Here is a 13,422-nt window from a genome sequence, read left to right as displayed (position 1 = left end):
GGTATATGCGTTGTTTTGGATGAAAGAATGATCGTACTCGTCCGGATACTGTAAAAATACAAAATTGTGTCTATATGTGATGCGAAGGAGAAATCGAACAGAGCGATGTGATGACTAAGGGGTCGTCTGTCTATGACGTTGGTTCTACGACGTTTGGTTCTTCTAATGCTCGTGGTCGATCGACGAGGAGTCGTTGGACAATCAACTCTGCGACCGCTTTCCCATCTACAAAAACAAGTCAGCTACAGTTCGATGCTCACAGTCTGACAGGATGTGTGACTCACTCAATGGGATCTCATTCCCCTGGAACCCTTCTGGATAAGCTACCTGGGGCGTGTCCGGCGCCGTGAAAACTTCTTTATCCCAAACTCCATAATGTTTGATCCCCAACGCTCTCGATGTGAATTCGTAATCTTCTGCGAATCCACCAGGGTAGAAGAACTCGATCACTGTCGATCGGGGGTTCTGGGCGTTCATCCATAATAAGTGAGTGAGACCGTTGCCGTGAACGCCCATCATGACCGTCGTTCGAGCGGATAATCGGATTTGTTCGTCTCGTGAGAGTTTGTCCATTGATACGATGTTAATCTGTTACCACGCACATGAACATTAGCATTGTCAAACGGTGATTTTACTCCGACAGGCCCGCCGCACTCACCTCCCATCCGTACTTCTTCTCCAGATCCTTGAGCTCTTTCACCAGACTCTCGTGACCCTTCTTTGTCAACATCCTTCTACCCCATTCTTGTCTGCTGACATAGGTGATGACTGGTTTACCCATATGAGCCTGTTTCGCCTGTCTATCCGCTTCCAATAACTCCTCCTTCTCCTCTGCCAACGCTCCCTCTTCCTCTTCCAACGCGACGATATCCTCATCCGCTTCTTCCGCTTCGACACCGACACCTAATCCGACCTCGTTCATATCGATATCGATACCTTGTCCACCACCGACGAATTCCAGCAAGTTCTTTCGGATAGGTGACCACCAATATTTGCTCGCTTGGAGAGTGACGGCCTCTGACGCTGTTCTCCATGTCTTGGCGAATTCCGGACCTCTAAAAGCAGCAGCTCTGTCGGCGAACAAGACACGCTCAAATACGAACGCTCGAGCTGTATCGGCTCTGTCCAGGAAATCATTCTGATATTCGTACGACATGGAAGGGAAGATCGCCCGAGATAAGAACGAGTTCATCTTGGCATAATCGTTCCATTTGCCCGCTGCGACGTGGGGGAAAATCATCCGTGATGGCGAAGGGAGATGTGTGATCCCTTGCGCTGAGATGGTAGGATCGAGCGAGGAGTAGGTTCGCCATAATCCAACAAGAAGCTCCGCGGCGAAGTGATAGTAATGGTCGAGGAATTGTGCGGGATCATTGACGAGGAAGGTGGATCCGGAAACGAGGGATGCAGAGTTACCGAACAAACGTTTCGCTTCGGAAGGGAAGATGATCCGCATATCTTGTTCAGTGGGTTCACTAAGACGGACGATCAGCAACACGCTCGAGTCAATGGAGGTGGAGCGACCACTCACCGGCCCTTGATAGACTCTTCATCGTTCCAGATCTCGTTTCCAGTACTGGTCATCAACCGTAATAAGGGGATCGAGGACGGGTTATCCGTGACGATGAACCAAGTTCCATTAAACAGGTAGATCTGATCGAATATCGTCCATCCTGCACGAGCGGTCCAAGTCAATTCTATCATGAACCAGTCGCACGGTCAACTCACCTGGAGCGTGAGCCAAAACTGTCGTTCTTGGAGCACCTTCCTCCCCCCATCTCACTTTAGCTTCTGCCATTCCTGCAATCTTTGCCGTTTTGGAATGTTCTACCCCCGTCTCGACCTCGTCCACCCATCTATCCCCTCCCCCCCCCCCTCCAGCGGACGATGAGGAAGAGGACCAATCGTCATTGTGTCTATTACCGTTCCCGAAGCCTACTTTGAACCCGAACAACGAGTCGGATCCTGTTGAATCTTTGAATCGGAGTGAAAGGTCGAATTGGAGGAAGAGACCGAGAAGAACGGTCATCGTTATGACCAATATGATCTCGCGTCGAGTTGGATGGAAACTGCCCATCATGGTGGGTAGATGTCGGCGAGTTGGATTCTAGTCGGGGAAGGGGAGGTGGAAAGATATCTATCTACAATGACAGGCTGGTCGGCGTGCCTCTGAAGAGGTGGCAGAGATGTCGTTACTTCAAGTCGTCAAGGGGAAGCTTGGGATGACACGTAATCCGTTGTCAAGGCTGAGATCTAGTCTATAAGCACAAGTAGTCGAAGGATGAAGAAAGGATAATGAAAGAATGTTTCGGTTTTTGTCGTGGGGATGTCGATCTCTTCCTCTACTCTAACTGTATTGACAGAGGATGTGTTTTGCTGCTGATAACAAAAAGATGTAAAGTGTAAGTTGAGCAAGTATGTAATCTATGCGGGAAGGCGGCGGGAGTCCAAGTAGTTGTACCGTGCAGTACAGATTGAAATGCTACTTGAAAAATAACAGTATGAGTAGTCATAATGAAAGTGTGGGTGACCCTGATATTATGCATCATCTCAGGGATACTGAACGTATCACAGCACAGTACATGCAGGTACACCACCTCAACACCGCATCTCCGCGCGCAACCCCTGTCTCCGCCGTCACCCTTTCCCTTGGCCGACTACTAGTGGACAGGCTAGTGAAACCGAAGCGGTATGTTTCACCTTGTTTATCGACCTGGCAAGCGACCACATGTTGTTTACTTGTTCTAACCTAACAACAAACAGATGCATTCACGCGTTACAGACTAGTACATCGACCGCACCGCTAGTCCTTCACTCTCACCGCTTGACGTTATCGTCGACAGGCGAATTAGGCGCCGTAACCATTGGTGCTTCATCCGAAGTTGGCGATAGTGCCGTTGACGTCGGTGAGAGGGGTAACGGTACTCGTCGAGCACTTACCACTGAAGGAGGTCGTGGTGCATGCATCGTAGGCTTGTTCTCGTCCGTGCCCACATCCAGCGTCACGCTTGATGCTTTCTCAAGCGACCCTTCTTTTCTCGAGGCGTTGTCGACATGTGGAAGTATGTGGGGCGAGGGCAACACGTCCTCTTCCTCAATCACCTCGCCATAGCCGTGGGCGTGGACATTCGCGAAGTCGTACCCACTACGACGAGCAACGGTATGACCTACACTGATCTCCGAATCGCTCCTTTTATGTGTGGGTTCGAAAGTGGGATAGTCCTGATCACCCAAAGTTTGAGGAAGTATGACTGATGTCTCGCGCTCGACTCGTCGTCCGATAAGATACGTGACGTATGAGCCCCATCTACAAATTATGAGAGGATTAGCACCAGTGGCGGGGGATCAGAGACCAACCTGCACTTACATCTGGGTAAGCAAGAGCCCGACTGCAATGATAAACACCATTGCGGTCCAAGCTTTGTCGATGGGTTGATACGAGTAATCCTGATGTAATCCCCAATATACGATCAAACCGATCGCACTGGCAGACTAGATACCCGTCCGACTATCAGTGGATACTTCATAACTCTGATCAGACGACTGACTCACTTTGAAGACGAAACTTTGGACAGCAGCGAATTTCAAAAGTCTCGATATGTTCTTTCGATCCCAATCCAGTCGATCTGGTCGGGTCGGGTTACCTTCTGCGTCCATGTACATCATACGACTCACATCCTAGTAAACCGACGAAGGTGAACTGTTCGGTCGTGGCTTGGAACAGCCTGGCCATCACGGGTGTGAATCGTCTTATCTCTGGGAGCCGTTAATGAAAAGGGTTCGAACTCACCAGATCACAGCGGAAATGAGGTAGGTCATCGATTGGGTGTACTCGAATACCGAGACAGTGAACGAGATGGCAATGATGGTCAAGAAGTGATGTACGATCCTGAAGGACGCATGGCTAGTCAGCTCCAACCATCCCAACACGATGCACCTCCTAGATTACTTCTAGTCCGTGAAGAGGAAGAAGAGGAACTCACAAAGGCGGCCTCATCCTCAATCTGTATATTAACTCGAACACATACAATCCCGAAATAACCACACCGCCAGTGCGCAAGCACTGGACTTCCCAGAGTGTGTAGCGACCTGCGAAAGCGGGAGTAGCGACCAGTTCGAGCGCAAGGGCGATTGTCGTGAAGACGACGTTCATCGTGTCTGGGATGACCGAAAGACTAGTCAGCAAGAAGGCGTACGTGGACGAAGAGCTGTCCATGCGGATGAAGACATACACATGACGACATTCTTCTGATGTTCCACACCAAGATTGCGGAACACTTCCGACAATCGATAGTAAGCACTGACCAACACAGTAGAAGACGTGTTTTAGCTCGCCATTTTCGATCACGAATCTGACCTTACTCACAACCACAGACTGTTTGCAACGACGTAGAAGAAGAGCAGGTATCCTATGCAGTCTTCAATCAGCTCATTGCGCGCGCAACGACATGAAGCGAAGGTGGGAACCTGACTTACCTAACAACGCTGTGGCGTAGAGCGTCGGATCCCAAGAATGCGTATCGGAAGCGCTCAACGCGATCTCTGTAAAACCGACTCGTCAGTCAGGCAACTGTATCATCATCGCAAAGGTTTGCGGCGTCAGATACCGATGTGAAGTGGAGTGACTTACCCAGGAGCGGATCCAGACTTTGTCCGCTTACAGCTTTGATCTTACCGACCTCGCCTACGTTCTCGGGGGTGACATATTTAGGCGCTAGCCATCCTGCCGGGAAATGCGAATCAAGGACGACCTGGTGATAGTCTCTGAAGTCGGGTGTCAGCACACAACAACGATGGTCCACGAAGAGGCCAATTACTGACCTGGGTATACACATGTCGCCGCCTGTTGGACCGATATGAGAGCAGTGAGTTCCCGGTCGAATAGGAACCATGGCGACATGGAGCTGTCTACATGTCAAGTTATCCTCTGTAAGAGCGGGAAGTCAGATCAGCTGACATAAGGCTACCATAAGACTGCTCTCAACGGAGCCTGTCTGGGAGAGTTGAAGCTCACCTCCCATTCTATACCATTGACCAATATCCTTCCCATTTAAAAAGGTCACACAATCGTCATATGAGTCGTACTGTTGGTTCGTACCATTGCAGTAGCTTACTGCGGCGTGGCATATCTTCTGAGTGAGGTAAGAACGAAGGATGGTAGAGCTGTCTGATGAAGCGGACAGGTTAACACGGGATGCCATGTGGGGCAACAGTAGCCTGAGAGCGAGGTGCGTGTCAGTCTAGTAAGACCGAATACTGAGAAGACCAGCCCGAAATGTGGAATACTCCGGAACACGACGTACGGTACGATCACATCGGTGGCCTACAGTTGTGTCACAGGGGACGAAGGTCAGATCTCGAATCGCTGGTTTCCACGGACGTCAGACTACTCACCCAAGCCCAGCGTCGGAAGGAAGCGTCATACTGCTGAATTTGTCCCTTGTCGTTGACGAGAATGAATGCGTCGATCTGGTATAAACGGTAAAAATCAGCACCATGACGAAGGTCGACGATCCGGCAATCCAGCTGCTAAGCGCATAGCAGGAGGGAGTCATACTGACCTGAATGGGGAACGTTTGGTTCAATATCGGATAATTGACTATTCCCAAAGCCTATCAGCAGGTTGTCCCCCAACAGTCGAACCATTTGACGAAAGGTGTTCTGCTCACACTCAAACTTGATAGAAGTCGTGATAAAGTTATTCTCGACGGCAAGCGCGGTGACCTACAACATCATCATCGGGAACACAACATCAGATCATCATGATCCCTACAGTGTGTTGACATGACTAGACTCACGTTGTACGCTATTGGCGAACCGAAGGGTGAAGGATCTGTTGGGTCTGTGGCAGTATTGACAAATAGGCCGAAAAGCTACGAAACGAACACGATACGAGAGGATTTGGTCTCAGTTTTCTATGCCTTGGTGTGTGCGGTCAGAGCCAGACGTACGTATTCCCTACAAAAAACATTAGCGTGTGCGGAACTGCTCAGGATCGACATTAGTTCGGACTGTGACTTACGTTGTGAGTTCCCGTCCGTCGAAACTGATACCACATCGAACAGCAATCAGCCGTAATATTTGGCACAGGTGCCACACTTGCCATACTCACTTGGTCGAGACTATATGTCACCCAGTATCGAACATTGAGTATACTGCTTTTTGTATCAGATGCGATGGACTTACCATCCGCTGTACCAGTCACATCTTCAGCAAACAGTGTGCTAACGAAATGAGAGGCTCTGTCAGCTCAACCAGAACCGCTCAACAACTACATCTCCTGAAAATGACATGAGACTTCACTCCAATTGTCTGAATCGCAGGTTTTCGACCTCTCGCCCGCCGCCAGCATTCAAGTTGTCAGGATGGTGGTAATCGATCTCACTCACCTATTGATACCCCTTGCAATCTCAATATTGTTAGGAGCCAAGAACGACTCCGCAAAATCGTTCAGTACCGCCAAAGCTTGATACTCGCTCAAAGCGAGTGTGGAGCTGAGGAAGAGCAGTAGACCGAAGAGGGAGGTAAGGTGGATATTGAACATCGTTGGTGCGGTTGACGATTGCGCCCTCGGACTGGGACAATGGTGTACGGTCGTGGAGTGGATGTTTGCGATGTAGCGAGATCAATACAGTGGTAACGAATTGCTGTGTTGAGAGAAGATGAAGAGGTCCTAATCCGTTCTTCCTTTTTCCTTTGACCAACTTGGCTACAAAAATAACACTTGCCAGTAGTGCGCACAGTAGTCTCCAATCAAGCAAACGAGGTGATAGGGATGTAATATGATGCGAGATACAATATATACTATTGAACGGATTTGAGACGAACCAGCGTCTCGATGCAATTCGGGCTTGACTAAGCAAACAAAAGAAACGAACATGAGATGCGATAGATATGAAACAGCCAAGATGTCATTGCACCACCACAATGTAGCAGATCGGTCTCCGATATCAACGCACTGTGCGATATAAAGGGCCCTTTGGATCATGTTCCCGTGTGTGTGAATATGTGTGTGTGTGTCTCTTTTGTTGGAACAAGGTCTGGTGGCGTACATCAAGGCGACGCTCAGATCACCATTAAAGCTGGGAATAGACCGGCGCGGGGTGTATAGAATCTGTCGTCAGTACCCGAGAAGGGTCCGTGCGCCAGCCGACCACAATAGCTCGCTCGGACATCTGTACTGTTCGAGACTGGATCAAACGAGAAAACCCCACATTCAAGGTGATACGGCTGTGATCGTTCTCAACTGGTTCTGTGCGTGACTCGCTAGCCAAGTAAGGGTTGGCCGAGCTCTCATGCGCAAGGCTGTTCTGGACATGATGTAACAGGTAGTGAAGTAAACCATCTGTGGCCAGGCCTGTACTCAAGTCGCTCTATCTTAGCAGCATTATGCACTTGAACAATTCATAAACCCCTTCCAAACCAAAAGAATAGTCAAAAGATACAGTACAGATTGAACCCTGCCCAAGATGTCCTCGAGTCGTTGCACACTAAACTTCTCGTTTCGATCATAGACAAATACCCAAGAACGCCACGCCGACGAGGGTGGCAACGATCGTTGCGCTCGTGGTGATTTTGATATTTGCCCCCGATTCGAGATATTGTTCGGACCTAATTACACCACAAGAGTCAGCTTCTGGGCCATTGATCCGTGTGTCCGCGAGACCTCGATCACGCCGTGCCCGTGCCTTACGGTCATCAGACCTCGAACCAAAGACCGAAGTACTGGTTGCGGTTGGGCCGAGGTAGGCAGGTGATACTCATACTCACTTGAAGTAAGTCCCGTTGATACTTTCCATATAACTCTCCGGGATTGGGATGACAACGTTTTTCGCTCCTGCTCGGGAGCAGAACGATTCGCCATATTCAATAGCATAAGCTATACTCGGGGGGGAGTTGCAAATCATAGGGAGACAGAGGGACATCAGGTTGACCCAGCCCTGCGAATAGGGGATAGCCAATAGATTAGTTAGCAAGTGATCAGACCAAGTAGAGTGGAATCAAGTCGGCGTTGATGGAAAACGAGTACGAGTGATGCTATCGCTGCCTGTCCAAGAAAGGGGAGGGCAAAGAAGTGATAACAGGACAAGATGTGATTGTATCCGGATCAGATGATGTAGCAGTGTTCGCAATGTGGCCGAAACGAAGGGTGACAACGGATAAGTTAACCCACTCACATCGTATTGACAATTCTCCTTGATCCAATTAACACTGTTTGCGCCTTTCCCAGGCAAGTTCATCGTGACTACCAATCGCTCATGACATTCCACAAAGCATGCTACGAGGTAGACGTGAAACATCAAAGTCAGTCTTTATCCTCTATGATTGATTTTCTATGCCGACATGTGGGATTGAGATTGATGGTTGTATGTGATGTGGGGTGAGAGCGCAAGTTCACTCACACGAAGGTTGACTCGTGACGTCGAGGTGGTATTGCGACACCGCGGAGGCAAGAGTGAGAGGCAAGAAGGAGAGAAGAGCGGTGAAAATGAGCAAGAGGCTCGATCTAGCTGCGAACATGTTGATTATGAGCCAGCTGTTTGGTGATGTGGTCGATGTTGTAGTATGCTCCTTTGCGATGTCAGCTCAGCAGTCGAGATTTGAGATAATTAGTACAGTTGAGCGATGAGTTGTCGGATGCTGATTCGATAGATGGATGTTTAACAAGGTAAGCAACAGACATCAGATGATCAATTGCATTCTTGTCCATCATCCTCTTCATACTCTATGCTACATACCGCACCTCAATGTCAGATCAACAATAGCGCGCACTTGAAAAAGAACAATAAGCCAACTTCGAACTTGGATTTCTTATTGTTCTTCGTCCGGGGCGGTTCCTGGACCTCCTTCGATCGCACTGATCGTATAATTACCAAGTTGGGAAATCGTCAGTTAGGCCAAAACACAGAGTGGGATCAAACAATTTCCCCTTCTCCTCACTGAACCCATGATTATAGCCCGGTACAACCGACAGACTCTTTGTCCGACACCGTCATGCAGCTGTTCCATGAAACCCGGGTAACGATCCATGATATGTACATGCTATAACTACTATATGCAAGAGATGCGTAATGTCGTATACGTCCGACCCCGTCGTGTGACGTGCATGGTGGTGTTTAAGATCCGATCGCAATCTACCAATCTCCCAATATGATGATCCCTTGCCCAAACTCACATACTGTACAAACAATCATCCCCCAAGACCAAGCACCTCCGTCTCTCCACGAGCGTCCGCTCCGCCAAACACGTTTACACCACAATCTCGGCAGCGGCATCGTTCTGAGTCTGAGCCTGAGGCAAATCCATCTTTCTCCTCTCTTCCATCGCTCTAGCGATATCTTCTGCCTCTCTTTCCTTTCTCAACGTGTTAATCTCATCCAGTATCTCTCCAGCTCCCATCTTTCGGATCTCCCTCGCACATTCTTCACCGTATCTCTGTGCTTCTCTATACGATCTCACAAAAACGGGTTTCGGTCTGTGCACGACGTGTTTACTTCCGTCTGTCGAGGTGACACAAACGTGTAAGGAGAGTCGGGCGAGTCGTTTTCGTAATCTCGGAAGGGAGGAAGTGAAGAATGTAGGTGTGGAAGGGAGTGTGCCGACTGTATCGATCAAACCGGAGAACCAGAGCATGGGGGAGTTTTCCAACAACGGCGACTCGTCATCGGGCAGGTAACGATCTTCGACAGTAGCTGTCAGATCGGAATGATCACCGTACGGATCAAGTTCGACAAGTTCGCTCTCCACTCCAACGGGGACACTACATCCTCCTTCCAACACTCGGAGACAACCTCGCTCAGCAGCGGTGGACCATTCGGTCTCCCAGTGTCCTAAACCTCGTAGACAGTTCCGTGTTCGAAGATCGTTCGATCGGATCTCCACAGCGAGAGCACCTTGACCAACAGCGTGCATGAGTGTAGGAGAGGAGAGGGGAGTAGTGACTCGGTCTCCGAGACCGATTCGAGTGAGACCAGAGATGGCGAGGATGAGAGCGGCGAATTTGGACTCGGGGTTGTCAAGTTTGGCCAGTCGGGTGTTGAGGTTCCCTCGCTGGTGTATGTATCACATCAGCTTTGAGCTCTCAAATCCAGGAGACGACGTGGGGGATCTGTACAAGTGGATATCATATGACTCACCATGTCCTCGAAGACGAGATTTGGGAAAGCTCTCTTGAGCTGGGCGACTCTCCTCACACTCCCTGTTCCAACGACCGATCCATCGGGCAAATCCTCCAACCGCGTATAACTCAAACCCTTCTTAACGACAAACGCATCTCTTGGATCTTCTCTCTTGACAACACATCCGATCTCACATCCGTCTTTAAGAATGGTCGGTACGTCCTTGAACGAATGGACGAGCATATCGAAATGACCGTGTATCAGACGTGCTTCCAGTTCGTCTGTCCAGAGCGATTTGGCAGGTTGTGTCGAATCGTATGGCGAGAGCAAATGGAGTGGGGTAGTTTGATTTCGATCACCGACAGTTGTCATCCATTCGACTGAAAAGGAATATTGTAAAGGGAAGTAAGGTTTCTCGACCAGATGTGCGAATATACCACCATTACGTTCAGCTAATGGTAATTCGATATCGGGCGTTTGACCACAATCATCGTGCGAAGAAACTTTGACTCCGTCGTCGTTACCGTCGTCATTTCGAGAATAAGAGGATGAGTGGAGTTCACGAAGAGCATCGGCTACATGACCAGTTTGGACGAGAGCTAATTGGGATTTTCGAGTACCGAGGACGAAAGAGTTGTTTTGGGCTTTCATGGCGAGAAGGAGATCGCGATCGGGGAGTGCACGACGGTTACGAGCGGTAGAGTTGGTCTGGAAAGGACTGGTCATACCGTATCAACAATACACAACCAAGTTGGAACTGGATGTTAAAATGTTATTTTCGAGATCGAGTTTTAGGTATTTGTTGTTGCGAACGAGAGGCGACGGGTCGTGAAATCGAGTGAGAGTGGAGAGGTAAATCGAAATGCGAGTTGGGTTCACAAGTATAACGCGTGTTGCTACGTCTGCCAACGCAGGGGATCAAGGTGATGTATGTGGTGGAGAGGGGAGAGTAGTCAAGAATGAGGAGAAGCCTCAAAAGTCTATGCAAGACGAACGAGATATGTGTTTTGAATACGAGTTATTGAAACCGGTCGTCATGAATCGACTGATTCTTTTGGAGCGAGCAGTTTGGATTCCCTTATAAAAAAGTGGGAATGGGTCGGGGTCAAAGCACACGGTAACTGATCCTCCCTGATTCACCCGAATGTGGCACAACACTCAAACAGCCAATCATACATTATCAATTTGGCATCTAGCATAGAATACTCAACCATAGTAGATATCTATGTGATATGCATAAGCTACGTAAGGGACAATTCGAGACAGGTCGTTAAAAGAGGTATGGTATGGATAGCACGGCATAAAGGTCATGAACAAAGTGAGGGGTAAAAGCATAGCAGTTTTGGGTATAGTAACCAAATCAGATCGTACGACCAGGACAGATTAACGACGACCGACACTGCCGCCTTGTCGGTGGTACGCAGCGAGTTGATCGAGCTCGGCCTGATAAGCTAGTCAGCACGACATCTCAATGCACCCGACGTGACACTCACTTCCAGTGCCTTGATGGCAGTATGAGCCTGCTCGAGATCCTTGTTCAACCGATCCCTCTCGGCGATGAGCTATAACCGCAATAATCAGCAACTGTACGCATCCCAATGTGTCATGCATCGCTCACGTGCTGCTCCCATTGTCTGAATCTCGCTTCTTCGAGTTTGACCTGCTCCGTGAATCGCTTTCGCAGCAACTCCTCTTCCTCACGGTACTTCGGGTTATCCAACTTCTTGACCTTTGGCTCGCCAAACTTGCGAGTCTCCATCTGAGCGAGTCGGTACGCCTCGTAGTGGTTCTCTTCGGTCGACGTAATGAGGTCAAGCATGTAAGTCCGGATAAGAAGGGATCGGAGTTTCTTGAAATCACAGTGATCCTCATTCTCGACTAGTACGATGTCAGCGATATCCCCTGATGGCATAGCTGAATGGACTTACCTTCCGCAACTCCCCAGAGGTATTCTCGCCCCTTGACGACTCGGCCATCGGGAGTGGTAACATCCAAGGTGGAACCGATGATGGAGAAAGGCATGACAGCCTGCATTGCCCTGGCGTGCTCCGCGGCCGCTTCGTCCTCAGTATCGATGGGAGGAGTGTAGATCTTGATGTTCTGCGCAACGACCACTTCTCGAATCTGTATTGGACCATTAGCGAAAGTGTGACAAGTCTCAATTAGAGAACATACGATAGTCTTGAAGTTTGACAAGTCCTCAGGGGTCATAGTATCCGCTTTCGCAACGACGGGGATGAGGTTCACCCTTGTACCGAGTCTCTTCATTATCTCCACGTCAAGAGGTTTGAGCCTGTCTCAAGACGACATATCAGCTTTCTGGCTTGATATGCGCAGTTTTGCAAGCTGCACTTACGTGTTACCGGTAGGTTTGATAAAGTACAAACACGCGTGGATTCTCAGATCCTGCTTCTCCTTTCGATGAGGTTGTTGCTCCTGACGCATGTACGATTCGTGTTGATCATCAATAAAGTCGATAATGGGCGTCCAGCTACATGCGCGAATTGTCAGCTGGTTTCTCGTGTACCGGAGTTTGTGCGACTGACCTATCTCGGTTGTTGACGTAGTCACCAAAACCAGGGGTGTCGACGACGGTCAACTAATGATAACCTCAAATCAGCACAGCATCCCTGTGACCTGGTTGTTTTACGAAAGGAGATACACCCACCTTGATGTTGAAACCCCTCTCTTCCAGGTCCGCTTTCAAGATCTCCACCTCTGTAGTCTTGTCCAACTGCTTTGCGAATCTATACCACGTGAGGATTGCATTCTATCAGCCTCAAGACAATCGGAACCTTCGTGGCTGCCAACTGTTCTGAGTGCGACTCACCGTTGTCTATAGTTTCTAGGCGAGCAGATTTCCGTTGCAAAAAGTGTGTTGATAAGCGTAGTCTTTCCGAGACCCGATTCGCCTATACAACATCATGTCAGTATCAGTTTGTCGTAACATGCTCGCTTTCCGGAATGCTACAGCTCCTTCCTAGGCGCGCACGGACTCACCTACGACCATGATGGTGAAATGGGCACCATGTTGACTGGTGATCTTGTGCCGCTACACCATAGAGACAAGGATCAGCTAAGCACTTTGACGATCGTCTGGCATGCGGTAGCTCACTTGGTTTGGCAAGCTATGAAGTGGGTATAACTACGTATTAGCAACTCTCATAGCCTCTCGAGTTGAGTTCGAGTGGGAGATGAAACGTGTTGGTTCTCCAAGACTCACTTTGCAATACCGATACCGTCAGACATGTTCTCAACTCGATTCAGTCGTATCTATGCGTCGAAACCAGAGGGTATATATCAG

General features: G+C 49.2%; 5 protein-coding genes across 5 annotated transcripts; all 5 read right to left on the bottom strand.

Moving 5' to 3' along the window:
* Positions 1 to 130: 130 nt before the first annotated feature.
* CI109_102303 (uncharacterized protein) lies at positions 131 to 2,077 on the bottom strand (the record flags this gene model as incomplete). Its single annotated transcript, XM_032008252.2, has 5 exons — positions 131 to 225; positions 285 to 588; positions 659 to 1,475; positions 1,532 to 1,673; positions 1,729 to 2,077. The coding sequence occupies 5 exons, from the start codon at positions 2,075 to 2,077 to the stop codon at positions 131 to 133; spliced, it is 1,707 nt and encodes a 568-aa protein (XP_031857461.2).
* Positions 2,078 to 2,817: 740 nt separating this feature from the next.
* Positions 2,818 to 6,544, bottom strand: CI109_102302 (uncharacterized protein; the record flags this gene model as incomplete). Its single annotated transcript, XM_032008251.1, has 22 exons — positions 2,818 to 3,307; positions 3,368 to 3,492; positions 3,553 to 3,626; positions 3,676 to 3,725; positions 3,791 to 3,889; positions 3,984 to 4,158; positions 4,233 to 4,300; positions 4,367 to 4,409; positions 4,477 to 4,542; positions 4,631 to 4,764; positions 4,822 to 4,927; positions 5,015 to 5,217; positions 5,304 to 5,323; positions 5,395 to 5,469; positions 5,562 to 5,599; positions 5,670 to 5,724; positions 5,799 to 5,873; positions 5,952 to 5,958; positions 6,023 to 6,046; positions 6,113 to 6,122; positions 6,187 to 6,224; positions 6,390 to 6,544. 22 exons carry the CDS (start codon positions 6,542 to 6,544, stop codon positions 2,818 to 2,820), a joined length of 2,130 nt encoding a protein of 709 aa, XP_031857460.1.
* Positions 6,545 to 7,508: 964 nt separating this feature from the next.
* On the bottom strand, positions 7,509 to 8,520 carry CI109_102301 (uncharacterized protein; the record flags this gene model as incomplete). Its single annotated transcript, XM_032008250.1, has 4 exons — positions 7,509 to 7,611; positions 7,771 to 7,940; positions 8,178 to 8,278; positions 8,403 to 8,520. The coding sequence occupies 4 exons, from the start codon at positions 8,518 to 8,520 to the stop codon at positions 7,509 to 7,511; spliced, it is 492 nt and encodes a 163-aa protein (XP_031857459.1).
* A 729-nt stretch (positions 8,521 to 9,249) lies between these two features.
* On the bottom strand, positions 9,250 to 10,844 carry CI109_102300 (porphobilinogen deaminase; the record flags this gene model as incomplete). The annotated part of the gene is made up of 2 exons (XM_032008249.1): positions 9,250 to 10,050; positions 10,137 to 10,844. 2 exons carry the CDS (start codon positions 10,842 to 10,844, stop codon positions 9,250 to 9,252), a joined length of 1,509 nt encoding a protein of 502 aa, XP_031857458.1.
* A 657-nt stretch (positions 10,845 to 11,501) lies between these two features.
* Positions 11,502 to 13,367, bottom strand: CI109_102299 (uncharacterized protein; the record flags this gene model as incomplete). The annotated part of the gene is made up of 12 exons (XM_032008248.1): positions 11,502 to 11,561; positions 11,612 to 11,680; positions 11,737 to 11,996; positions 12,047 to 12,242; positions 12,294 to 12,411; positions 12,475 to 12,609; positions 12,665 to 12,717; positions 12,787 to 12,865; positions 12,949 to 13,030; positions 13,119 to 13,170; positions 13,234 to 13,246; positions 13,342 to 13,367. The coding sequence occupies 12 exons, from the start codon at positions 13,365 to 13,367 to the stop codon at positions 11,502 to 11,504; spliced, it is 1,143 nt and encodes a 380-aa protein (XP_031857457.1).
* Positions 13,368 to 13,422: the final 55 nt, after the last annotated feature.

The sequence above is a fragment of the Kwoniella shandongensis genome, chromosome 4, assembly GCF_008629635.2.
Source record: "Kwoniella shandongensis chromosome 4, complete sequence".
NCBI lineage: Eukaryota > Fungi > Basidiomycota > Tremellomycetes > Tremellales > Cryptococcaceae > Kwoniella > Kwoniella shandongensis.
Note: the sequence above shows the minus strand (reverse complement) of the source record. Positions and strands in the feature narration are given on the sequence as shown.